The sequence below is a fragment of the Pseudorca crassidens genome, chromosome 9 (assembly GCF_039906515.1).
Source record: "Pseudorca crassidens isolate mPseCra1 chromosome 9, mPseCra1.hap1, whole genome shotgun sequence".
NCBI lineage: Eukaryota > Metazoa > Chordata > Mammalia > Artiodactyla > Delphinidae > Pseudorca > Pseudorca crassidens.
This window is the reverse complement of record NC_090304.1, coordinates 12,386,584-12,411,928: the sequence shown is the minus strand read 5'-3', so window position 1 is coordinate 12,411,928 and position 25,345 is coordinate 12,386,584. Positions and strand designations below refer to the sequence as shown.

Below are 25,345 nucleotides of genomic sequence, written 5' to 3'. Positions count from 1 at the left end.
ATGCTGCAGAGACTCCAGGGCCCCTGCAGATGGCTGAGCCACAACAGGGAAGGAGCCTGGGTTCTGAATGACTGTGAGGTGCAGAGTGTCCCTACCACTAATCCACCCCAGAAGGGGCCTTGAATGGAAGATAAACCTTTGTGTGTTAACCTACGGAGATTTGGAGGTTGTGTGAATCGGCAATCAGCCTACCGTAACCAATACACCCTCCTCAGTGGGTGCCCAGCGAGTGCCAGGGAAGTGACGGGTTCAAGGTCAGAGCAAGCTCCTGGTCGGCCAGGGCTAGAACCAGCATCTCCCCAGGTACAGCCTCGGAGAAGGGATCAGGCGCCACGACCACACACCACAAGCTGGGCAGCACCAATTCCCAAAAAACTTTATTGTTTCAAGTGGCAAAATGGTATCAGTTTCTGTGGGGCACCTGGCATGGCGCAGGGAGACCGGGGGTGGGGCTGGGATCCGCCTGTTACAAAAATCAAAGGCTTTTATAAAAAATGCTATAAACCGGTATCAAAAGAAAACCCACGGGAGGCTGGAGGAGGAAGCAGAGAGGGAGGCGGGAAGACAGCGAAGGAGGGAGGGACCTAAACCTTCGACCACTAACAACTGGTTGGGAGGGAGGTGTGAGGGGAGTTGGGATGGTGATACAAAGTGCATAACTGTGCCTCCCCAGACGGCCCCCGGAGGTGGAGGGGGCAGAGGCTGCAGCCTGGGGCGTGGGGGGCTCAGCAGTCTCCTTGCCGGGGACCCCACAGGGACAGGCACTGCCTGAGACTGCCAGATGGGAAGGACCTGCAACAGGAGGAAAGAGAAGAGGTCAGGCAGAGACGTGGGAGTAGAGGAGGCGCTTCGGCGTCTCTCCCTCCGCTTTCCCCCACCCCGTCCACTGCGCACCCGCCTCCCCACACTGCAGCCTGGCTCACCCAGCGGAGCCCGGCGCGATGGAGACCCTGCTGGGCACCTGGAGCCTAGTGAAGGCACCCCAGGGTCCCAGATTGGAAGGGCGGGCGGACCATGCTCAGGCCACCTACAGGGCACGGGGGACCCTCCTTGAGCCCAAGAAGGAAGGTGGGGATGGACGTCCCCAAGCCAAGGGACCCGCCAGGTCTCTGGAACTTGGCCTCAGCTGCCTGCTTCCAGCCTCGCAGACAAAGAGGGATGGAGAGCTCAGGTCTAGAAGAGGGTCCGGGGCCTCCTGAGTCCTCCAGGGCAGGCCCTCCTCAGCCCTGAACTCACTCCCAACCCCAGACAGGCCCAAGCCCAGCTCCTGCCCTCACCTCAGTGACTTCTCAGACCTTCTTCTTCTTCAACTTCAGGGCTTGCAGCCAGTTGGGCGATGACCCTTCTGACCTTGAAGGCAGAGGGCGAAGGTCAGAAGGGAGTGGCAGGGACAGAAAGGCCGCTCCCACCGGGAGAGGTGACCTCGGGCCTGGTTAGAGACCAGCACTCGGGCACCGACTCAACAGAGCAGACTGGCCTCACGCCAACCGTCTCAAGGCCTCAGTTCTCCTCTCTTGTAAAGCAGGGTCTTCCTGGGAAGGCCAACGCAGGGAGGCCGGTGAATGTCCGGCGCTTAGGCCACCTACCCTGAGGATTTCTCTGGCTTGGGAGGTAACGCGAGGGGCTTCCCCAGCCCCGGGACCTTGCAGGACTTGGAGCGATGGATCACGGGCTCCTTCTGACTCGACTTGCCCTCTGTCGGTTCCCCCTCATCAGCCGAGCGGTTCCGGGAGCGCAGCTTGGCCTGAGAGACAAGCCAGGCGCAGACGGACGTCAGAGGCGCAGGAAGGAGCCGCCACAGGAGGCTAGGCCTTCTCCCCAGAGTACGCCGTCCCCAGAGGCAGGCTCAGACCCCCTTTACCTTTCACCCCAGTGGATGCGAAGTCGCTTAGAGATGAGCTTCCCCCGAGAGCTGAGCCATGCCTGGTACACAGCAGGCCCTCAGAGAGACACTGCTGAAATGAATCCAGACTAACTGGGCTGGACGAAGCCAGCCGTGACTTCCCGTCCCTGTGCCTCGGCTCCTCCCATTCCCTCTGTCTCCAACGTCTCCCCGCCTCACACCCTGCACGGCCACCTCCTCTGTGCACCTCGAAGCTACAGTCATCACATGAGGCCTTCCCCAATCTACCCTCCCACCCTGCACCCACTGTGTCTCCCTCTCTCTGAGCAGGCCCGCCTCTTACCTCTACCCCCGCAGTGACCCCTAAACTTCCCCCTTCACCAGGGCTAATGACGGCATGGCTCATGTCCCCCACTACCCCGGGAAGTTGTGGGACACAAACACGCCTTGTTCTTCCTTCCATCCCACTTAGCGCCCAGCACAGGGAGAGCAGAGTGAGAGGAGGAACACGAGGAAGGGGATAGGGAATGAGTAGATGGATGGAGGGAAGGCAGGCTGGATGCAAGGTGGTCAGATGGCCCCGTTATCAGATGGTACCTTCAGGGCTGATGGGCTCAGGCCGGGAAAGAGGTTGACTTTCAGCCCCTTGGTCACCCGTGTCCGGCGGTTCTGAGGCTCCTCCGCCACCTCCTCGTCTGAAGACGGTACCCGCGAAGCCCGCGGCTCTGCAAGGGCCCAGAGAAGGGCTCAGCACAGGCGGCAACCCCAGACCTCCCTGCCCCTGCACCACCCTCAGACATGGACACGGATGTCATCACACGACACCCCGGCCCCACCTGTAGAGTCCTGGAACAGCCTTGCGTCCGACTCTGCCACCTTCGACAGGCCCAGCGTCCCCCCAGGCCGGATGGCCGGGGCCCGGTGCCCACGCTTGCGCCCCAGGTTGGCACGGCTCCGATACATGGCACTGTCAAGGATCTCGGTGTCCTGCTTGGGACAAGGGCAACACCACTGCCATCCTCTTCGTGGTCCTGCCCCAGCCCAGGGGAGCCCCTAACAGCCTCGGGCTGGAGCTTCTCGCTTTCTGCCTCCCGGACTGAGACTGCTCGGGGCCCACACAGATGAGGGAGGCCCAAGGGACGAGCACCCCCCATACCCCCAACAACATCCCACCCACTGCCCTGGGCTCCCCTCCACTGACCTCGATGAAGGAGAAATCCTGACTGGTGGAGCTGGCGGGAGGGCCCTGGGGGGGCCACTGGGGGGTCGGCATCCGGTCCTGCTTGCTCTGCCCGGTCCCTGCAGGGCCCCAGGTGCCGTCCACCTCTTCTGTCTGTCTGGCTTCACCATCAGGCTGGGGCCTCCAGGAGGGCAGATGGTCCCAGCCAGGCTCCAGGGGCTCCCCTTGGTCAGCGCCTGCTGTGGCCCCTTCCTCCTCTGCCAGCTCCCTGAGGCCCGAGGCTGCCGACTCCCTCCGGGCCGACTCCCTCCGGGCCGCTGCCCTGGAGCAGCTGGCAGCCGGCGTCTCCTCCAGCGGGCCCTGGGAGCCGGAGGGCGGGGAGCGCGCCAGGCATCCGCCAGGGCTGCAGAGGACCAGAGGCCAAGGTCACGTGGGACTGCATCTCCCTCCCCGAAGGGCGCTTTCCCCAACCTCTCGCTCTCCCTCTTGTCCACGCTTCTCCCGACAGGGGCCTCGTACAACACAGCACAGAGGGCAGGACCTGGGCCAGCCGGGCGGGTTCAAATCCCAGGTCCACCACTTTCTGAGACTTTGGATGAGTGCCTTCACCTATAACGCCTCGGGGTCTCCTAACTACAGAATCACTGGCGGACCGCAGTGAGACTCTCAAGCCCCCAGCACGGTGCAGAGCACGCGGTGTGCGCCCTATAAGTAAGTTACTATTACCACGACCGTCGCTGTTGTTGATGCTGTCAGTTGTGTCCCTCCCAAGAGCACCAGTTTAGGTGGTCACTCTCCTCGGGATAAGCCAGGCAGCGGTCCATCTGCCCATCCTGCCTCTTCGGCCCCCACCCTCCAGGTCGGCCGTCCCCGCGCCCCAGTCTCACTGAGCGCCCGGCCCTCACAGATGGCTATGTATCCAACTGTGTATCTGGACAAGATGTTCCAGCCTGGAAGGCTCTCCCACTGCCTCTGCTCACTCCCCGTGCACTTCAATTCCTCTTCTGGGCCGGCTGGCTCCCCTCCCCCAGCCAGCGGCTCCCCTCCCCCAGCCCGCGGCTCCCCTCCCCCAGCCAGCGCTCTCCCCAGCCCTGCAAGCCCTGGGTTCTACCTGGCCCAGCCCCTGCCTCAGAGTCCGTGGTTCTTTGTCCGCACTGCCCAACTGTGAGCAACTCAAGGGCAAAGACAGGCCCCCTGCCACCTTTGTGCTCCCAGCCCTTGGCCCAGGGCCTGGCCAGGAGCGGGACTGAGCAAACATTTGCCGAGGGAACGAGAGGCTGGGTCACCTTGCACCTCGACACGGCATCTGCGTCTTCTGCCCGCCGCTCCCTCAAAGCATGACAAGAACACACCAGGCACAGCACACCACACTCTCACTAGCTCACGTTCCTCACACAAGGAGCCTGTGTTGCCCAGCTGCCCCCCTGAAACACACAGATACACCTGCACACTCTCATGGTCCATCTCCTGCAGGGAAGCGTGCACTATTCATCGGTCACTCCTTCCACACACACCTCGTACCCACCACACCACAAGCACAGCAGAGCCACACCCGACACACACACACCGTGCACACAGCCATGGGAGAGGCGGGCAGGACAGTACCCCGAAGCCAGGCCACGAGTCCCAGATTGGAGGGGAAGTGTGTGAGGCAGGTGAGTCAGTACCAGGCCAGAAGGGATAGGGCGGGAGAGAGCGTGTATCAGTCTGTCCTTCCACAAGCTGCTGACAGATGGAAATTAAAGCAGTCTCGGGAGGGAGGGAGGCGGAGGTAGCGGCAGAAGTGCAGCAAGGCAGCGGAGTCAGGAGCAGCCCTGGAGGGGGGCCAAAGCCAGCTTGCCCCCCTGCTTGAGATCAGGGAGGCCAGGGAGGGAGGGGGCAGTGGCAGCACCCCACCCAGCCTGAGGAGGCCCTGCCCAAAGCCTCTTCCGGGGTGAGGCAGGGAGGAGGCTGAGGGCAGGCCCCGAGAGCTAAGGGGACGAGGATGGGTGGATGGGAAGAGCCACCTCCAGAGCGAGCCCTGGCCCAGAGCCACGTGGGCAGAGGGCAGCGGAGGAGCTCGGTGGGCTCTGGGGGTGACCATGGGGTGGGGGAGGGAAGCATTCATCCCTGCTGACTTGTCTAAACCCCACTCACCCGTCACCCCATCCCGGGAGAAGCTTTCCTTCTCCTTGTGGGAGCACCCAGAACACCTATAACCTGAGCCGCTCCCCGGCAGGGAAGCAGGTCAGGAACCTGTCCTGAGCGCTGCCCACTCCAGCACACATATGGACTGCACCCCTTGCCTGTGGCCTCGGCCAAGTTACTTATCCACTCTGGGCCTCAGTTTCTTCATCTGTAAAATGGGGATAATATAAGTACCTATACTTCGCCGGGTCTGTTGGCAGAAATACGCACCAAGCACACAGTTAGCCCTTGAGGAATTTTTAGGATGATCGTCCTCGTGCTCAACACAGCTTCCCGGCCTGAGGACGTGTCTCATACCACATCTGCCCCTCGCCCTCCTGGTCTTAGAGGCCCCTGAGGCCCGGGACTCTATCCAAGCCCAGCCCACAGCCACTCCAGGTGTAAACACGGGGATCGGCATGGAGCAGATGCACAAAAAATCAGTTTCCTCGTGTTCGAGGCTTCAAGACCGAAAAGGAGAGAGTGAGGACTGAAGATGGAATGACGTGTCTAAAGGGGCAGCAGCTGACCTTGACCCCAGGGAGACAGGAAGAGCACCCCGAGAGATGGTTACAGGGCTGGGGCCCAAGGGAACGGGAAGGAGCCCACATTCACAAGCTGTGGGGCCTTGAGAAAGTCACACTGCCTCTCTGGGCCTGCTTCACCACCCACGGAACGAAGGAGCTGGCCTCAGTATCTCTGAGGGTCCTCTCACATTCTGTGAAGACCCCCCACCCCCGCCAATGGCTGGAAGGCTTCTGCCTCGCTGCGGCCTGGGGGCAGGGGCAGGAGATGACCAGGAGGCCAGAGAGAGGAGAGGGCAGTGCAACAGCTCTCAGGAGACCCAGGAGCGCCACTCCCACCAGGACAAGGTGACCTAGACACAGAGGGGAGGGGCCTGAGCTCTCCCCAACGCCGCTCTTGTCCCAGTTATATGGACAGTGGTACAGCCAATGATCACCAGGAGGGGAACCTTTGTCCCACACAGGATGATGACCAAAATGTCTTCCAAGCCCTCACTTTTGGGACAGTTCCTCACGTCCATCCACACTTGCAAAACAGATACAAATACTGGTGGTGAGCATTCGGTCAGTGACGACCACGTGCCAGGCAGGTTTCTATCACTTCCTGTGTACGAACTCCTAGCCCAACTCCAGAAAGAGACATTGCTGACTCAGTGACCTTAGGTGGGTCACACCACTCCCCGACCTGCTAACTGGAGATGATAAAATCCCTTTCCCGCTTCACAGGGTAAGTGAAGATCAATGCTGTGGGTGTCCGGGGTCGATTACTCCCAATTACAGACAAGACACAGGAGGCCTGAGCAGAGACGGGACTTGCCCAAGGTCACAGGGGTGATGGCAGAATCAGGACCCAAACCTGGCACACCGGCCCAAAGCCAGCCGGCTCTGAACTGTCCTCGAGGACTTCTCGTTACCAGGAGAACCTCCAAAATTTCCTCTAAAGAGCAACTTTCCAGAGGGTAGAATTTCCCTAAGTCAGATGCTCAGAACACCAGCCCCTTGGATATTAGTCAAATAAGCTTGAGAAACACCACATTAGAGAAAGATATACAGGTTTCCTTACTCCTGTGCTTTCAGTGCTAATATCCATACTCCCTAAGTCTCCTGTACGCCCACTGAGTACACAGTGGCGTTTTCCACTGTGCGTTTTCCCAAGCGTTTTCTAGGTGTGATGGAGACCGGAGCTCAGAGAGCTGAACACTGAGGACTCCCAGCTTCTCTGCCGATCCCCTTCCCCTTCCCCAACCCAGTCCCCCAGCCAGCCTCTCCCTCCATCCTAAACAAGGGGAGATATTCTGGCTTTCCCCCTCCCAAGGCCCACCCCAGACTTCGGGGAAAGGTGGAGGGCTGTGGGTCCCACTGCGTGGTAGTGTAAGAGCCTTGAACGCAGTAAAGACGCATAAGTCAGAAAGAGACATTGCTGACTCGGTGACCTAAAGCGGGTCACACCGCTCTGCGACCTGCTAACCGGAGATGATAAAATCCCTTTCCCGCTTCGGGAAGAGGAATCCGGGGCAACCGCGGGGAGCCTACACTCTCCTCCCCCCAGGAATGTTACAGCTCAGAGAGGTCCAGCAACTTGTGCAGGATCCCAGGAGCCTGTGGACTCCTAGTCTGGGACACTCAAGCCCTTCCTGCAGGCCTCACCTCTGCCCACACTCCGTCTCCCCCTCAGCAGCCTGAGCCCCCAGAATACGCCCCGGGGGCACGGTCCTGGCCCCAGGCTCTGTCCACCTTCCCCTCTCCCTTCTCCTCAACCCCAAACGCCTCTCCTGACCCCTCCAACACCCCACCGATTCCCTCTAGACACTTGCTGGTCCCTCCTGCCCCCCTCCCACTACCATCAGCCCCTTCCACTTCTAACACAGATCCCATCCAACACCCCCTTCCTTCTTCCCTTCACGCCAGGAGAGAAGCTCCAGGGTTGGAAAAGGTCGAACCTGCTACTCAGTTAAGAGAATTAACCCCAACCTCAGTGGATGGAAACGTTAGGGAAATGGAAACAATGCCTTTTTAGCACCCTCACCAGGTGCAACATCACCTCAGTTGGTTTTAGAACAGAAAAATCTCAGGGACAGACTGTGGTTGGCTCGGAAAACTATCGGTTTGGTTTTTTTTTGGAAAGTTCTTTATCAGAAACTCTGTGCATGGAGGCCAAGGTCATGGGGCCAGGAGCCAGGTCCCAATGCCCTTCAGGTTTTTGTTGTTTTCTTTTTAAACCAGGATTTATTCTCTGTTGTTGTTTTTATTTTATTTACTTATTTATTCATTGGCCGTGCCACGAGGCTTGTAGGATCTTAGTTCCCTGACCAGGGATTGAACCCGGGCCCGCAGCAGTGAAAGTGCAGAGTCCTAACCACTGGACCGCCAGGGATTCCTGCCTTTTAGGTTCTTAAACTGATGCTCTTCTGGGCCTTAAGACAAGGCAGGCAGGAAACACAGGGATCCTACCCATTGCAAGAAGCAAGGAGTGCCACTGCCCGCTCCACCCTGACCTGGAGTGCTCAGGCCAAGACGACACGGAGTCCTCCTCCCCCAAGCCTATGAAAGCATCCGTGTTCCCTGGTCCTGGAGAACCTGCGGCTTCAGGACCGAGAGGCCTGGGGAACAGCCACCAGAAACTAAGCAAAGACAGGACGTATCTTCCAGCATACTCACAATCACCAAGGAAGCCTAAAGCACGAGTTGCAAAAGTCACACCTCAACCATCACATTCATCGTTCAAAACAGGAACTCACCTGTGTGTGTGTCAGAGTTCAGTTTAAAAAATAAAGTAAAAATTCACAGTCCAAACCATCTCAATTTTCCAAACACTAGAAGTTCTTGGGGGAAAGCGGTTTCTATCCCCCTTAGAAAGGGTGCACTTTTCAGACAGCCATCACACCTTCCCTCCCCACCCTGGGATGGCGCTCCCTTACCTGGCTCCAAAGCCGGGGGATTCCCCTGCCTCTGATCCAGGTTCCTTGGGGCAGATGGCCACGGAAGGCAGGGGATCGTCTCCGCCCTGGGTCTCTGGCCCACTTGTCTTGCCAACTCCCAGCTCCCTGGCCTCCGAGGGGTCTCTGGCCTCCAGGCCAGGGGACAAGACGCCGTCGTTCCTCAGGCCTGGTTCAGGAGACTGGCTGACCTCCCCTACCCCATGCTCCCTGGCTTCACTCAGGGCCCCCAAGAGCTCCACATTCCGGAGCCCCGAGTCCTGGGTCCAGTCCGTCTGCCCCACTCCACACCCCCGCGGCCCCCGGGAACTCTCAGACTCCAGGTCGCAGGGCATCTCCAAATTCCTCAGGCCCAGATTGTCGCCCCAGTCCACTTGGCCCGCCCCGAGCTCCCTGTTTCTCAGCCCTGGGTCAGGTGTCCAGTCTGCCTGACCCACTCCACGCTCCCTTGATTTCAGGAACTCCCCTGCCTCCACGCCTGACCAGTCGGCCTGCCCCGCGCCACTCTCTCTGGCCTGGCTGCGGTCTCCTGCCTCCCCCACTGCCACCAAATCTCTGCCCCTCAACCCGACCTCAGCAGTCCAGTCCCTCTCCCCGACTCCGCTCCCCCTGGGCTCCACAGACCCTCCCGTCTCCAGACGGCCGGCCAGCTCCACGTCTCTCAAGCCCAGGTTGTCTGCCCAGCCCACCTGCCCCATAGCGCCCTCCCTGGCTTCACTCAAGCCCCCAGAACGCACACAGCTGGACACTTCCAAGTTCCTAAGGCCCAGCTGGTCTCTCCAGTCCATGGTCCCGGCCGAGGTCTCCCCGGGAGCCACAAAGTGGCCGCCTCCTATCTTGCCAGAAGGGCTCAGGCCAGCGCCGCTCGCTCTGTCGTTGCCAATGATGCCAAACTGACGGCTCCTCTCGGCCGCCTCCACGCAGAAGTCGCCGCTCCAGTCCCGCTGCCCTGGGCTGAAGGCCGCCTCTGGCTGGGGGACCATGCTGAGGCTGAAGTCACCGGCCCAGCCTCGCTGCCCCACCTCCCTGTCTTCCCGGTCGGCATCACTGGGGCTCTGGCCCCCTGCCTGCTGTCTGCCCTGCAGCCCTCCGACCTCCTGGCTGGCACTACCGCCTTGCCAGCTGCTCTGGTCTCTCTGTCCCAGTGCCCCATCCTGTGATTGGGGGCTGCTGGGGCTGAACAAGCCCCCAGACTCAGCCTCTTCAGGCCAGCTTCCATCCCTGCTGGCCTCGCCCAGGCTCTCTCTGCCACTCAGAATCTTCTTCTCAAACTCCTCGTCCTGTTGTTGGGCTTCCTCGGGGCTGAACCCGGCACTCAGGGCTCTCATTCCGAAGCCTCTGTCCTGGGAGCCGAGGGCCGTGGAGCTGCCACCGCGGCTGTAGTCTCTCATCCAGGCGCTCTTCCCGAAATCCTGGTCCGGCTGCTCTGCGCCCCGGCTGCTGTAGGTGCTCAGTGAAGAACTGCTCTTCCCAAACTCCTGGTCCGGCTCACCTGCGTCCTGGCTGCCGTACCTGCCAAGCTGGTCCTTCTTCCCCAGTTCCTGGCTCTGCTCATCTTCATGCCGGCTGGCAGAAGCACCCAGAGAATCCCTCTTCCCAAATTCCCAGTCCTGAAAGCTTGCATCCTGACTGCAGTAAGTACCCAGAGAATCTCTCTTCCCAAATTCCTGGCCCTGGATTTCGACACCCTGGCTGGAGTAAGAGCTCTGGGAATCCCTCTCTCTGAACTCCCAGTCGCGAACATCTACCTCTTGGCCCTGCGGAGTGCCAGGCTGGGCTGCCTTTCCAATCACCTGGTCCTGGGCCGTGAGCCCCCCCGGGGCCAACACTCCACTCCCATCTTGGCTGCCGACCTCCATCCCCTCCTGGCCGATGCCACACCTGCTGGCCCACTCCCTGGAGCTCCCCTCCCCCACTCCGTGCCCGCACTTGTTGGTCCAGTCCCTCTCTCCAAGGCCTGGGCCCCCTCTAGGGCTCGCACTCCTAAGGCCATAGTCCTGAGAAGTGTCTTGGGACCAGCTGCAAGGACTAAAACTTCTGGGATGTGCGTCTGCTACAATCCCAAATTCACTCTGCAGATCTTTCTGGGCCCAGCCAAGGAGTCCCTGGGCATCAGGAAAAAGAGAGAAACAAAGAAACTATGCTTAGAGTCAATCAGGGCGAGAATCAGTCCAGAATGAGAGAGTCAGCACCGCCTAGTGCCCAAGAGCCCCACTTTGGCTACAGAAAGCCTGGGTTTGGATCCCAGCTGTGTGACCTTGGACAAACCACTTAACCACTCTGGGCCTCAGGGTCCTCATCCCTAAATGAGGTAATTCCTACTGTGGGGTGGTACAAGAGGATTAGACAAAATCATTTAAGCCAAGCACTCAGCACAGCGCCTGGTGCACCACGGACACTCAATCGATGATCCCATGGTCGTGTTTACAGCCCTCGGGCAACACTTGGCAACCCGCCAGGAGAGAGGCTGCCTGGCAGAATGGTCTTCACATGGGTATGGGGCTATACTTTCAGCAAGGAGAGATCAAGAACTCTTTAAGCCCCTCTATGATCTCCTTGCCAAGGCAAAATCCCAACACCCTTCTAGCCCTCGTGAGTTCCCAGCCACTTCCTCCCTAAGGAAAGCACCCTCCTGCCTAGGCCTCCCCGGGAAGACCTCTCAGTCCTCGCCCGCCTGCCCGCCTGCCCGCCTGGGAGGCAGAAGGGACAGCCTCCTCCTGCACCGGGGAAAAGACCCAGCCGGCTCCGGCACCCCGCCCCACCCCACACTCCCTGACTCACTCCTGCGGGTGGGGGAGCCCTGGGCTCAGGGCTGCGAAGCCAGCCAGCCTCATCCCGCAGCGCTGCGTTGGCCAGCAGCCTCTCCAAGACAGACAGGCTGGGCTCCCTGTCCCCAGGTCGGGCCATGGCCCCTGCCTCCTGCCCCCTGCCCGTTCCGGGCTACTGGGCGCGGCGGGTGCCAGGACAGGGCTGGGCCGCTCCCCTCGCCCAGACCTGTCCGATGGCTCCGGCTCTGGCTCTCGCTGGCCCTGGCCCCGCTCCCTCCAGAGCAGCTGCAGCTCCGGCAGCCCCGCCCAGAAGCCAGTTGAGTCACCCACATCCTGGGACAGACACACCTACTTCAGGAGCCAGCCTGGTCTTAACTCCTTCCTGCTGGTCCTCCTCCCACCTCTGCCCCCAGAGGCCCCCAGGCTCCTCCCTCCTTCCAGCCCCACCCCTACCAGCCCAGGCTGGGCTTGAAAAATACATTTCAAAAGCCACTTGGACCCCAGCCCTGAGATTCTGGGGCAGCCTGGTAGGAGAAAGGGCACTGGCCCTGGAACTGGCGCTCTGGCCCTGGCCCAGCCACCAACTTGCTGGGTAACCTTTGCACAAGGCTCTGCCTCCTCTGGGCCTCAGCTGCCTGTCTACAGAGGCAAGTCTGAGCTTAATAGTAATAACGTTCATAAAAGGCAACACTCCCCAAGCACCCGTGATGAGCCAGGCACTGTTCTTAGTACTTTACAGATACTGTAACCGTCACACTACAAGGTAGAGCTCATCACTGTTCTCCCCATTTTACAGATGCAGAAACCAAGGCACAGGCAGAAAAGTCACTTGCTCAAGGTCACACGTGGGCAAAGAGCAGGGCCAGGACACGAACCCAGGCAGTCTGCGCCCAGAGCTCACAGCTCTAACTGGCTGTGCTGGTGCCCTTCATAATGCCACCCGTCATAACGTACTGAACACTCAGTGTTTGCCAAGCATCGCACCCAGCGCTTTCCACGTCTATCTTACCCACAATACAAGCCTAAGAGGCAAACGTCATCACTGTGAAAGGACTCTGAAGCTTAGAGGTTGGGGTATGTTCCCAAGACCCGTCAGCCGGTGGATGCTGGAGTCAGATAAGGACTCACACTAAAGCCTAAGCCTGGTCTTAACTCCTTCCTGCTGGTCCTCCTCCCCCCACCTCTGCCCACACCCTCTGCTCTGCCAGCTCTGCCTGGCGGTACAGCTCCGAGGGGCACGTCCTAGGTGCCCTTGATCATGGCTGGATCCCAAGCTCTGATCACATAAAATCCACGTTGAAAGAACAAAACCCTCCGAAGGCCTGGCTTCCATCCAAGCCCCGCCCCGTGCCCTGTCCTCACCTCAGAGCAAGCACTTGGGGTCTGTGTGTCCTTCAGCTCAGATCCAGCTCCCCGCCGTGCACCTCCAGCACTGGGTGATGGCAAAGCCAGGAGGTCATCCAGCCAGTGGGAGCTGCTCTCGGGACCTGCAGGCTCGGGGGACGCCCTTCGCGGGTCTTGAACCTCTGTCCTGGGTTTGGTGGTCTCGGCCTGGGCAAGGGTCATGGCCTCCTCCTTGGCAGGCAGTGCCTGCCCGGGGTCGGGGATGGCGGCAAAGAGGACACAGGGCTGGTCAGGGGGTGCTGGCTGCCGCTGCCCCAGGACCGGCTCCAGGATGGGCAGGGCGGCCTCCCTGGTGGGCAGAGGAAGCAGGGATCCCTGTCCAGGCAGGGGCTCCCGCTCCTCGTACCTCTCCTCTGCCTGCAGCAAGGCTGGTCCAGGCTGGTCCCCCGCTGTTGGCAGGGGCTCGAGGGGGAGAGCTGCGGGCTGAGGATGGTTCTCCCCATCGCCCTTTTGGGTTGGGGAGGTGCCCAGATCATCCGCCTGCATCCAGGAACCAGGCCTTCCTGGGCCCTCTGGAGCTGGCGGGGCCCCTCGCGCCTGCTGGGACACTCCTTCCTCCCTGCTGGATGCAGCCCAGTCTCCAGCCTCTGCAGCCTCCGCGGCCTCAGGGGCTTCAGTGATGGGGGAGGGGGGTGGGGAGTCCAGCCGCCACACCCCCAGACCCGAAGGCCGCGTGGGGAAGGTCCATTCAAAGGACTGTGACAAGCTCCAGCTGGACTGTGTCCCACTTCCAAAGGGATGATCCAGGGCCGACTGGCTGCCCTGGGTTTGGGGCAGGGCAGCCAGCGAGCCCCCCAGCTTCTCCTGGTCTTGGCCGGGCGGCTGGAGCACACCTTCAGAAAATCGGCGCTGAGCCAGGCTGACGGGACAGAGGTCCTCACCCCCTGTGGCCGCCATGTCCCCTGATGGCAACGTCCAAGGGAGGTCTAGCAACTCACCCCCGTCCGTTAGGGGCTGGGGCAAGGCAGCTGGGGGCTGCTCCGGGCTGCGGCGCCCCGAGAGCTCCTGGAGGGGAGGGCTGCCAGGTCTGGAGGCCTCCAGGGCTCCCAGAGAGGGGAGCCCCGGAGTAGTGGGGTGGCAGGAGTCCTCATCAGGAGGGGCCGCAGATGGGGATGCCAGGGTCTTGGGGAGGCAGGGAGAAGCTCCAGAAGCTGCAGGGCTCTGGGCTTCTGGAAGCTGTGAGTGGCGGGGAGAGCTCTCATCGGGTGAGGAAGGACGTGGAGACTCAGGGGCTGAGCCCGAGGCTTCAACGGGGAGGCCTGGGCTGGTGGAGCCTGGACTGGAGGGGACCCAGGCCTTGGAAACCTGCAAGAGAAAGGTCCAGAGCCATCACTCACCACTCCGCTGGGTGGGGGGCCCCCTGCCAACCCCGCAGAGACCTCAGGTCAGCGGCTGCCTCACACGCTCACACTCCACAGAGGAAACCCGGGCGCAGAGGGGCAGCCACCCAAGACGGCCGCAAGAGGCTCCGAGATGACTTCGAGTGTCTTAAACTTCTCAGGGTCCACAGACCCCTCCTTTTGGCCCTCTCCCCACAAAATGCACGTCGCCTTATTCACACGGTATCACTCACGCCACTTCAGGTGGTTCAAACCCTCCCCCGCACACCCACCCACCCACCCAGAGCTCACCTAAGGATCTTCTAAAGGGTCCAGGGTTCCTGGGTCAAGAACACTGGCTTTACAAAGGGAAAAGGAGGACTGGGACTCCGGCTGTCTGGGGGTGGGGGAGGTCCGGCCTCAGAGCAGGACTCCAGGCCCCATGCAGCTCCAGACCAGCTCCCGGGAGCAGCTCCTACCTCCCAGGGGTGGCGTGGAGCTCTCCACCCGGCTCTGTGCATCACAGTACCGACTCAAGGAGGCAGGCAGGCCGGCCTCAGCGTTCAGGTGAAAGGCCCAGGGGACGGGAAAGCACCTGGCCCAGAGCTACCCCTGCCCCGGCCCTTGTAAGCTGTACGCCCTCCCGCACAGAAGTCACTCCGAGCCTCAGCTTCTCCATCTGTACCCTGGGGCTGGTGGCAACAATGTCCATCTCACCGTTAGGTGAGGATTAAGTAAGATTTGCGCACATGGCCTTTCAGGATAGGACTTAGAGAAAGAATGGATACTGTGGGACACTGGGGCCACCAAACACCTGGCACTCCTTTACCCCTCCACTCAGCCTGGCCCCAGACGAGTCTTGCCCTACCTGAGCTCTGCCCACCCCCAGAGATCACGATTCCCCTGCCGCCCTCTCGCCAATGGGGCTGTTGCTGCCCCATCATCACCTACCGGGTCTGGGCAGGGGGAGGCATCCTGCTTCCTTCTCAAGGCCAACTTCCATTCCCTCCACCCTGTCCCCTCTACAGATCTCTGGTTAATTTAAAGCTCATGCCCTTAAACTACACCATCCGGAACCCCTCCTGTTAGAGGCCCCTACAGACCCCTTCTTCCCTCAGAAGCAGAGCTCCTGGACCACTGCCACCCTCCCCAGCGCTACCCCTGTTATAACGCATAGTGATTCCAACAGTCACACCGTCAACCCATCCAGCAACCTGGCTCCAGTCCTTGCCCGCCTCTCCCCTATTCCTTTGTGACCCACCTGTCCCCAGGATCCTACCCTAGACCTTGTCCTTACCTGTAACGACTGCTCCTCCATAACCTCGTTTTCAGGTGTCCCGCTCACCCACTCCCACCCCCATCTGTCCACCTCCCTCTTTCCATCCCCCACCCGGCTTAATCCCTCAGCCCCTCTGAGAAGCACAGCCACTAACCCTCCTTGCTTCTGCCCGGCAGACTCCCTCCCTTCTCTCTTTATCGCCACTGATGTCATTTCTTTACACAGCTCCCTCCCTCACCCTACTGCTTAACCTGTTTAAATACACAGCTCTCCCCACCTCAAGGCTGCACCCAGACAGCCATTCTGGACGTGGCTGGAGAAAAGCGCGCAACCAGGACGGCTGGGCCCCCTGCGGCTCACCCCCCTGCCCTCAGAGGGCCCCCCTGCGGCCCAGCAATCCCACTACACACACACCCCACCCCCCAGGCAACGCTTTCCCATCTGGTCTCCTCAAAAGTCCACAGCTCCTCCCGGGCTCTCTCAGCTGACAGCCTTGCCCCCCTTCCCTGAGAACGCAGAGGCCACGGGCGGAGGACACCCACACCAGCACCCGCAGCCCCGCCGCCCGCACAGGAGCCCAAGCCCTCTGCTCCCTGCCGCGGCCATGAACTGTCCTTGCTCAGAGCTAAGGCCAACTCCTCCTCTCTCTGTCCTGCACCACTGATTTTTCCTACTCTACTGGATCATTTCCATCAGCACACAAACTGCTCTCGTTTCTTCTGGCTTAAAAAAAAAAACGACAACACAGTGCTGTTGACTCCTTCTCTCCCTCTGGCTACCACCCCTTTTTCTTAAACACAGGGCTCTCCATTCAGTATCCATCCCCACAGCTGCTCTCGCCCATCCTCTGCTGAACCCCCTCCAACTGGGCTTCTCTCCTCACCCGCCGTCCCACCGCTCTGGCCAAGGTCACCCATGACGCCCTGCAGCTAACTCCCATTTCTCAGTGCTCATCTTCCTTGCCCCATGGGTAGCATCTGACCACTAATCCGCCCTCCTCCAGTCCCCCCCCAGCCCCCCGACTCCTGCAAGCTACTAGCTTCACGTGGCTTCCGGAGCACTCCACGCTGCCTGGATTTTCTACCCCACCGCTGCTCCTTCCAGCTTCTCCCGCGCTCCTCCGCTAGGCCTCACCCACTCCCTTGGTGATCTCAGCTGTCTTTACTACCATCTCTACACTGACGAGGCCCTGCAGCTCCAGACTCAAATATCCCACGGGCCCCTCGACGTTTCCACCTGCATGTCTACAAGGCATCTCCCACTCAACAAATCCAAAAGCAAGCCCCTCTGATCTCCCCCTATCCTGCTTCACCCTAAGAAGTCCCCTCTTCCGTAAACAGTAACCTTCTGATCGCTCACATCAGAAGCCCTGGAGTCATCCTTGATTCTGCTCTCTCCTCACATCAATCTATCTGCAAGTCCCGTCCACGCCACCTTCAGATCCTAGACAGAGGCCACCACTGCTCGCCATCTCCACCACGGGCTATACCTCCAGAGTCCATGACACCATCATTTCTCACCTGGGTTATCCCAACAGCCCCCTAACTAGTCCCTGCTGCTGCCCTGGGCTCCCTGCAACCAAGAGGGCAGGGTGACTCTTTACAACTAAAACAGCAGAGGTCACTCCTCTCCTCCAGCCCCTCAATGGCATAATACCCTCACGCAAGCAAAGGTCCTCCTAGGGTCCTGCAAGGCTATCACCTCTGGGTCCTCCCTATGGCCCAACTCCTCCTCTCTCACTGCGATCCAGACATCCAGGCTTCCTTGCCAGGAAGGTACCAAATCCTTCATACTTGCACTTCCCTCTGCCAAAAATGCTGTTCCCCAACATCCACATAGCTCACTCCATCCCCCTCTTCGTAGCAAGGCCTCCCCCTGTTACCCTCACCCCAGAACCCTTCCAGGTGTCCCCAGCACCTGTCTGACACACTACACATCTGCTGGTTCGCAGGGATGTCTGTGTTGGCATCTGCCTCCCCGCATTGGAAGGTGAGCTCCCTGAGAGCAGGGGCGGTCTTTGTTTTGTTCTCTGCTGTTTCCCCAGTACCCAGGTCACAGTAGTTGCTCAATAAATACTTTTGGACAGACAAATGAATGGAGTCAGGTCTCCCTCATGGGGCAGATAGGACAGCCTCTGGCTAGCAAGGGCTCTATGAGTAAGAAGGACCATCCTTTACATCACTTACTCAGAAATTCAGGCTGTTCTGCCCTCTGAGCACACTGTCGGGAGAGGGGATGTAACAGGAAACCCCCAAGAAAGGACTCTTCCTCTCTTCTGAACCCTGAGAAGGCAATCCGGCCAGGGAGAGCCGTGGACTCAGACCCTTCAGATCCTGCCTCAGCTCCTGGGTAAGTTACTTAACCTTTCAAGCCCGGGTGTCCTCACCTCTCATATGGGACCAAAGGGGCCTGCTAGCTAGAGTTACCACAAGGATTAAGTCAGTCAACATTCCTGGGATGTGCCCAGCACACAGTAGATAATCAAGGACAGTTGTTCTGGACACTGTAAGAGCCTCAGGGCCTGAGCCACACTTAGCCAGGGTGGCCTGGAAGTTGAGAAACCTGAGTCCCGGGGCCAGCCCTTGGGCCAGTCACCTCCTCCACGGCCTCCGCTTCCCCATCTAAACTACAAGGAGGCGAAAGAGATGATCTTAGATGACTCTTCCAGCTCTAAAATACCACAGTTCTGATTGGTAACTGGAGGATAACTCACGTCAGTAGGTGGCTCAGAGCTGGCCAGCTGAGCCAGGTCCCCATTGAAGGCCAGGTCCGAAAGGGGGTTCCTGTGAGGGAGAAAGAGGGGAAATGGAGGCCTAGAATGGAAGAGCCTGTCACAGGGTAGACAAGGGAGAGCTGATCAAGGGTCTGCCTAAGTGACTGCACAGCATCCAATGTTAACTGCCTCCCACCTCCCACAGGCATTTCCTACTGGGGGACAGAGACGCTATGCAGTTTCCACAAAGTGCCCCAGAGACAGTGCCTGTTCCCCACCTGCACACCAAGGGTTAAGTTCCGTCAACTCCTTTGGGAAGAGGATGCAGCTTGCCCAGACCCCTCCATGGCTCCCAAAAAGATACCCGCCCCCCTTCCCTTAAGGGGTTAATGTTCTCCTGCCACCAGGGAGAATGCAGCTGGTCCTGCTGCCTTGCCAATACTTCTTGAGGAATTGCAGGGGGAGGGAAAGAGGGAAGAGGATTTTCCAAGGTTGAAGTTGTTCATTTTAAGCCTGGCTTGGAGCAAAGGAGGGGAAGATGAAGGGTGGAACCCAGCCAGGACAGGGTGTGACCTCCTGGGAGCCCAGGCCTGGGACAAAAGAGTTGATAGGAGGCCCTGCCTTCCAGGCACTTGAAGGTGAGAGAGGGGAAAGGCTGGAGGGCAGGGCAGCACAGGGTAGGGCAAGAATCTTACCTTCCAGCTCAGCTCAGACAACAGCGGCCCTGCACTCCACAGCAGCAGGAGTGGGAAGGGGCCTGTGGGCCCAGCAGAGCTGCGAGGGGCCCAGCTGCCAAGTGCCTCAAGCAGCTCTCCCTGCCCTGAGGATGGCCTCCATGCAGCTGACAGCCCTCAGCCTCTTCCAGTGCCCAGGGGCACCTCCTGGTCAGCCTTCTTTTATATACTGGCACCAACTCTAGGCAAGTATACCATACGCAACAGTCTCCAACCTAGCTGTACTTCCTGTGCGTTGACACTAGCTGGCCTGGCATCAAGGTGTGTTCATGTCTTTCCTCTCCCATCAAACTCCTCCTCACAGCCAGACTGTGCCCTCCTCAAACTGACACACACACACACACACACACACACACACACACACACAGCACCTGGCACACGGCTGCACCCACAGCACGAGCTAGCAGTTAAAGTTAAAAGCACACACTGGAAGAAAACAGACCCGAATTCAAACCCCAGCTCTGTCTCTCTCACTTGCTAAGGGACCAGGGGAAGTCACTTTTGAGCCTCAGTTTCCTCATCTCTAAAATGGGTCTAATATTCCCTTCACTAAACAGCATGGCTGTGGATTAAGTGAGGCAAAGATTGGCTCTCAGTAAAAAAAAAAACCTGAAAATAAACTTCCATATAGTACATTTGAACTCTACTAAAAACATATACCAACTCTGTATAAAGAACTATCATTGTAAAAAGAACATAGTAGCACTGCCTGCTGGGGGAATGTTTTGTGACTCAGACCTAACCTATAAGCGAAGATCACAATCGCAGATGCAACTACCACTTTGTTCTCCAGGCTGCAACCAAACATACAGCCTCCCACCCCCTCACCTCTCCTCGGGGGTCTTGCTGGGCTCTTCAGGGCACTCTGTGGGAGACTCTGCCGGCCCCTCCTGGGCCCATTCCCTGGAGAGGGTCCCACCATCCTCATCCCTGGGACCTGCGGCCACACCATAGGTCCTGGGGCCATATCTTGAGCTGCCATCATGGTTGAAGGTGAGGCGGGAGCCCCAGAGGCGGTCAGGGCTGGCCGGGACCTCCTTCCTCGGCTGCTCCATCTTGGCCAGGATCGCTTCCACTGTGGTGGCTGCAAAGCGCTCCGAGGCTGGGCGGAAGGGGGCGGGCGCCTTCCGCACACCCATCGGGGCGGCACATCGAGCTGGAGGTGTCAAGGGGGATACCTCTTCTTTCCCACGTTCCTCTTTCACAGTCTCTCGGGTGGCTTCTCCTCCAGTAGGGGCCTCAGCCATAGGCCTGGGTGCAAACGGAAGGGGACGCTTGCTGCCACCATAGGGCTGGGGTCCCGCCAGCATGTTCATCTTCCGGGCAGAAGGCAGCTCGGCCAGAGGACCCCGGGGAGGCCGAGGTCCAATAGGCACCAGCAGGCTGGGCTTGGCAGGCAGGGCTGGCTTGGCGGGCAGGGCTCGGGGTTTGGGCTTGACAGGGGGTTTGGCCCGAGCGTCACCTACCAAAAGGAAAGGGTTGGTTGGGGGGATGTCAGAAGAACAGCAATCAGAACTTCATCTCCCACCGTACAAACTCAAAATGTTCACATCCTTCTAGGTACAAGTCAAATGTCACCTCTTCCATGAAGTCTTCCTTGATTTTCCATACACGTGCCAGAAACATCTCCCATCTCCAAATTCCCAAAATGTCTAGTCAGTCCCCCTTATAAGCTAAAGCTATTTAAGGGTCCAGCTGGCAGCTATTTCTCCCTGTACCCACTTTGCACCTAGTACACGTTCTTAACAAATGAATGAATAAATGAGCAACTGAGCTAATAAATGAGTACCTGCCTACCCACATCAGTTAGTCAGCCCACCATCTCCCCAAGGTAGTCCTTTCCTCTTACATGATACTCTGCTATACTACCATCCACAGTAAACCTGTTATCCCAGCTCAGCGTCCCTACTCTGCCACCCTGCTGCCCCCTCCCCCAGTGCACACTCAGGCCACCTCCCCACTGTCATCTGGTGTGTGATCAGGAATGCAAACTTACTATTGACCTAAGCCAAACAGAAGTAAACCTGGTACAGGCGGGGGGGGGGGGGGGGGGGGGACCAGAAACCTACCTTCTACATAAGGCATTTCAATACCAAATAAAAGACCTTGAATTACTCATGGCCACAGCCCTTTTAATAGAATCCTTCATCGCCCACTCATTTGGCTCAGGGCAAGAAAGGCGTCTAGACAGGGAGCCAGGAGGCCTGGGTTCAAATCCAGAGGTGCATGCCATTTCCCCCCTAGGCCTCAGTTTCCTCCTCTGTCAAACATGTGGTTTGATCCACACCATCTCAAAGGTTAGTCTGCTCTCCTCTGCTGGAGAGCTGTGACCTCAAACAGTTCTGAAGGGTCCCAATGGAAGCTAAGAACCTTTCAGACTCATCCTGCCCGTCCTGAGTACTCCTCCCTCCCTCCCTCTCACTGCACAGAGTCATCGTTTGCCCAACCGCTCCAAGACAGAATGGGGGTTCAAGCCTCCGCCCCTCCCACCCTCCTCCCAGCCACCCCGCTGCTCCACCCTGCACCCATAGGTACCTGGTTCAGAGCCAGCAGATACCAGCTCCTCCTCTGGCTCCCGGGGCGGTAGGGAAGCCATGGCTGTGCCTTCCCTGAGAGTGGATACTTCCATCACATGCGGCGGACCTGCGTGAGAAGTGGGAAGCAGAGGGGTGCAAGCTGGGGTGGCTGAAGACCCAGGAAAAGAAAGTAAAAGGGTTGGGCGCTGGCAGCAGGCTCGGTGGCGAGGGACGTCTCCAACTTCTGGCAGAGGCAGAGTGCGGGACAGGAAGAGGGAACTTCAGGAGGGGGGCTGGGGGAGGTCAAGGGAGGTCCCCAGCCGCCACGCCCTCCACACTTCCCAGATCACTCTCCAACTCTTGTCTCCTAACCCTAAAGTCCTGGAGCTTCAGGGAGCCGCGCACTGCTGCGTCCTGTGGCCAGCTCTCCGTGGCACCCCACTTACCTCTCCCAAGGTAACCCCCGGGGTCCGGTGGCCCCACTCGAGGTATCTACTCAGGGGCAGAGTAAGAGGTCCGCAAAGTCTGAAGTCTCTCTGTGAATCACCTCATGGGAGACGGGAAAAACCCGCTCCTCCCCAACCTGGGGCTCCGCCCACTGCCTGCCTGCCTGCTTCCCCCTTCCTGCTCCCCCTCCTTCTCTCCCTCCCTCCTGCAGCTGGGAGTGGTTCCCTCTCCCCCCACGTCCCCCCTCCTCCTTCCACATCCCTGCCCCACTCCCGCCTCCTTCAGAGCTGTCTCATCCAAACACGGAAAAATAAGGAATAAAAAGTAAACATCTGGAATACATTTTTTTCTTTAATTTCTCAATCGCTTTGGCTTCAGCTTGGAATTTGATGAGGTAAAGTCAGGGCCTAGTCCTGTTGCCATAGCAATGGCCTCCCACTGGATTTCCAGAGCCTCGCCAAGAGGAAGGAGGAGCCGGCCCAGGCCAGGGCTGGGAGAATGGGACAGGGCTTGAGAACACCCGGGGGGCGGGGTGGCTTGGGGGAAAACTCCCTAGGGTTCCCTTTCTTGGACAGTTACAGTGGGACAGCCACAGCCCAGGAATGTATGTGGGCATCACTCACCAGCCTAGACTTGACCTGAGGGGTTTTGAGCGGGGCTGAAGTAGAAATTTTAAACCTAATGACACAACCCTACGGTGGAAGCCGAACGGGTGCCCCTCCTCTAAGCTTGTAACAGCAGCTTCAGATCTGCTACACCAAATGGATTCGAATGCTGGGTGGACCTACCGCTTTCTAGCTCTGTGACCTTAGGCACATGGCTGATTTCTCTAAGCCTCAGTTTCCCTATGTGAAAAACACAGTTACTGAGACTGTTAAGAGGCCTACATGAGGGACTTCCCTGGCAGTCCAGTGGTTAAGACTCTGCGCTTTCACTGCACACGGCAGGGGGCACAGGTTCAAGCCCTGGTCAGGGAACTAAGATCCCACATGCCATGCAGTGCAGCAAAAAAAAAAAAAAAAAGAGAGAGAGAGGCTTACATGAGAGGATGCGCACAACTGCTGAGCACAATGCCTAGCACGTAATAAGCGTCCAGTAAATGTTGGCCATTATTAGCATGACTCCATTTAGTGTCACCGACGAGCTAACACATTGGTGACCACCTCCTCCTTTCCCCAAACCACAGGTTTCCGTTGTTCCTGACCATTCCTTCTCTCCTGCAGGCCCCAGTCATGTCACCTGCTCTTCAGACACTTCACCACCTCCTCAGTTCCCATCCTGGCTCCTGAAGCACCATCCCACCCTCAAGACCCCCACCCAGGTTGACAGAGCCCTGCCCCCCTTGTTCCAAAGGAAGAGGGGTATTTCCTATCACCTAGTGTGCCCACAGTCAGTGAGGACGACCCAACCTTCTCCAACCTGCAAGGGGCACTGCCTTCCTCAAAGTCACCCACTCCGGCTGGTCTGGCAAGACAGCACCAAATCCGAAGGGACCTCAGGTGCCCAACCTTTGCAAAACCCACCCACCTCTCACTTTTACCCTGCCCCATCTTGTTTCAAAGATGGGAGGGGATATGAAGGAGGTAGAGAGATACCCATGATTGTCAATCCCTCGGTCAGCCAGCTACCACACAGGATGCTCCCTGTGGGTGGGTGGGTGAGTAACTGTGCACAGCCGGTCCAAGTGTGCGTGGAGGAGGGGCACATGATGGGAAAAAAATAAAATTAAAAAAAACAAGACTGTTTCCTTGTCCCTGAACATTATTACCAGGGACATGCTGTGGGTGGTTAGAAATGGAGAGGAACTGGTCCAGAACCGAAAAACCCTTCAGCTGGGGGCCTGGTGGACACCTCAGCAGTGTGAGGAGCTGCAGCAAAGAAGCTGCAGCTCGCCTTTCCCAAGAGGAGGGGGTCGCAGCAGTTCAGAGGCCCCAGCCAGGAAAGCCAGGTGACCAAGGCCAGAGCCGAAAGCTGTAAAGTCTCAGAGGCTCTGAGCATTCCCAATCCGCAAGAGTCAGGAGACTAGCTGACCCCTGGGAGCACAGGCCGCCAGAAGGGCAGGGGAGAAGCCAGGCAGCTCCAGCCCCGGGAGCTGAGGCCCAGAGAAGCATCGCCGCAGGCGGGGTCGGCCCTATGGACCTGGGATCTCCGGCCGGATCTGGGGCCAGAGAGGTCGGAAGGGACAGCCTGTAAACTGCTGGAGGAGGGAGGGCCAACGGGAAGACGGAACAGCCCGGGGCGAGGGGCCGTCTGGAGGGGCCCAGTGGGGAGCTCTGGACACAGAGGGACGGCAGCAGCCTGAGAGAACAGGGTAGAAGAGGCGGAGGAGGGGGCGGCGGCGGCAGAAGCAGAGAACCTGTGCGCGGGATGTGGAGCAGCCGGCGAACAGACGAGGGACTGGGGACAAGGACCGGGTGGGGGCGGACTGGGGCGCTTGGGGGCGTGCCGAGGGAGCCGGGGGAGGGGGCTAGCGCAGGCCCGGGGGTAGGGAAAGGCGGGGGTCCCTCCAGCAGCTCCGCCCGCCCCCGGCTCCTCCTCAAGCCCTCGCCCCCTCCCCCCTTTCTTCTGGCTCGGTCAGCACGAGCTCCAGACCGTGCACCCACCGCCCCCGCGCACACGCGGCAGCTCCCCTGTGTCCCCCGCCTACCCCGCGCCCCCGGCCCCTGCAAACTTTCCTGGTGACCCCCCCCTCCAATCTCAACCGAGGTCCCGACTGAAAAGCGCCCACTCCTTCCATGCCTCTCCCCCGCCCCCAATGCCGGACCCCGCCCCCTCCTTCGCCCTCCCGCCCGCCCCCACACACTCACGCGCTCCCCCAGGATCCGGCTCCGCTCTGCTCGGGCTCGGCAGCCCGATGCCAGTCTCCGCCGCCGCTACCGCCGCCGCCGCCACCACCGCGGGACCAAGCCAGTACGAGCTGTGGCAGGGCCCCGCCCCTAGCTCCGCCCAGGTCCACGCCCCCAAAGCGCCTCATGAATATCCATGAACCGGTGAAAACCGGGAGTGGATAGACCGTGCGGAATCCGCCGGGTCTTACGCGAACAGGCGCAGCCCAGGTACTCAATTATTAATGAGACTTGCAAATGAGGGGCCGGCCACAGGCTCAGACCCCCGCGAAACTGACGAAACTGACGCAACTTAGCTGCTGAAGAGCGGTTGGGCAAAATGGCCACCGAGACGACTGCCTAGAGAGGAGACTGCCTTAGGACGGCCCAATTCTCAGGCCCAGCCGCCTGTACTGATTGCAGCACCAGAGTCACGGCTAGAGAAAAGGTAACCATTGGCCAACTACAGAGGCTTCCTGTGCAAACACCTAAGGGCCTACGCAACGTGGCCACTCCACGTGTATAAATTCAGGTTTAGAGCCACCGCGGGGATGACTGGAAGCTCTATTTTCCTCGCTAATCCTCATTTATCTCCTGTTACGCTCCCTTCCCATATATAAACTCCTCCCAACCTAAAAATGCGGCACACTCATTTCCTCCCATAAGAAAAGCTTCACACATACTCCACACC

At 59.2% G+C, this 25,345-nt stretch overlaps 1 protein-coding gene across 3 annotated transcripts; it reads right to left on the bottom strand.

Annotated features, from left to right (window-relative positions):
• Nucleotides 1-361: 361 nt before the first annotated feature.
• Nucleotides 362-25,070, bottom strand: TNKS1BP1 (tankyrase 1 binding protein 1). Of its 3 annotated transcripts, none has more exons than XM_067748991.1 (12): nucleotides 24,637-25,070; nucleotides 21,402-21,509; nucleotides 19,695-20,328; nucleotides 18,133-18,202; nucleotides 12,780-14,126; nucleotides 8,632-10,754; nucleotides 3,045-3,426; nucleotides 2,680-2,830; nucleotides 2,441-2,568; nucleotides 1,587-1,744; nucleotides 1,278-1,350; nucleotides 362-792 (listed from the first exon to the last, which is right to left on the bottom strand). In XM_067748991.1, the coding sequence occupies exons 2-11, from the start codon at nucleotides 21,493-21,495 to the stop codon at nucleotides 1,290-1,292; spliced, it is 5,148 nt and encodes a 1,715-aa protein (XP_067605092.1). In that variant the 5' UTR covers nucleotides 21,496-21,509; nucleotides 24,637-25,070; the 3' UTR covers nucleotides 362-792; nucleotides 1,278-1,289. The 3 variants fall into 3 exon arrangements, 2 of the variants coding, with proteins under 2 accessions (XP_067605092.1, XP_067605091.1); XM_067748990.1 differs by lacking the exon at nucleotides 24,637-25,070 and adding an exon at nucleotides 21,829-21,992; XR_010946037.1 differs by lacking the exons at nucleotides 362-792; nucleotides 24,637-25,070 and adding exons at nucleotides 1,862-1,955; nucleotides 21,829-21,994.
• Nucleotides 25,071-25,345: the final 275 nt, after the last annotated feature.

Bases quoted from the DNA above. Each gene is read 5' to 3' on its own strand.
- TNKS1BP1 (XM_067748991.1), bottom strand. From the start codon at position 21,495: ATGGAAGTATCCACTCTCAGGGAAGGCACAGCCATGGCTTCCCTACCG. The intron at 10,755-12,779 runs GTGAGGACAGGG...CCTGATGCCCAG, and splicing joins CCCCAAGTGCTTGCTCTGAG to GGACTCCTTGGCTGGGCCCA. The intron at 2,831-3,044 runs GTCAGTGGAGGG...TGTCCCAAGCAG, and splicing joins AGGATTTCTCCTTCATCGAG to GACACCGAGATCCTTGACAG.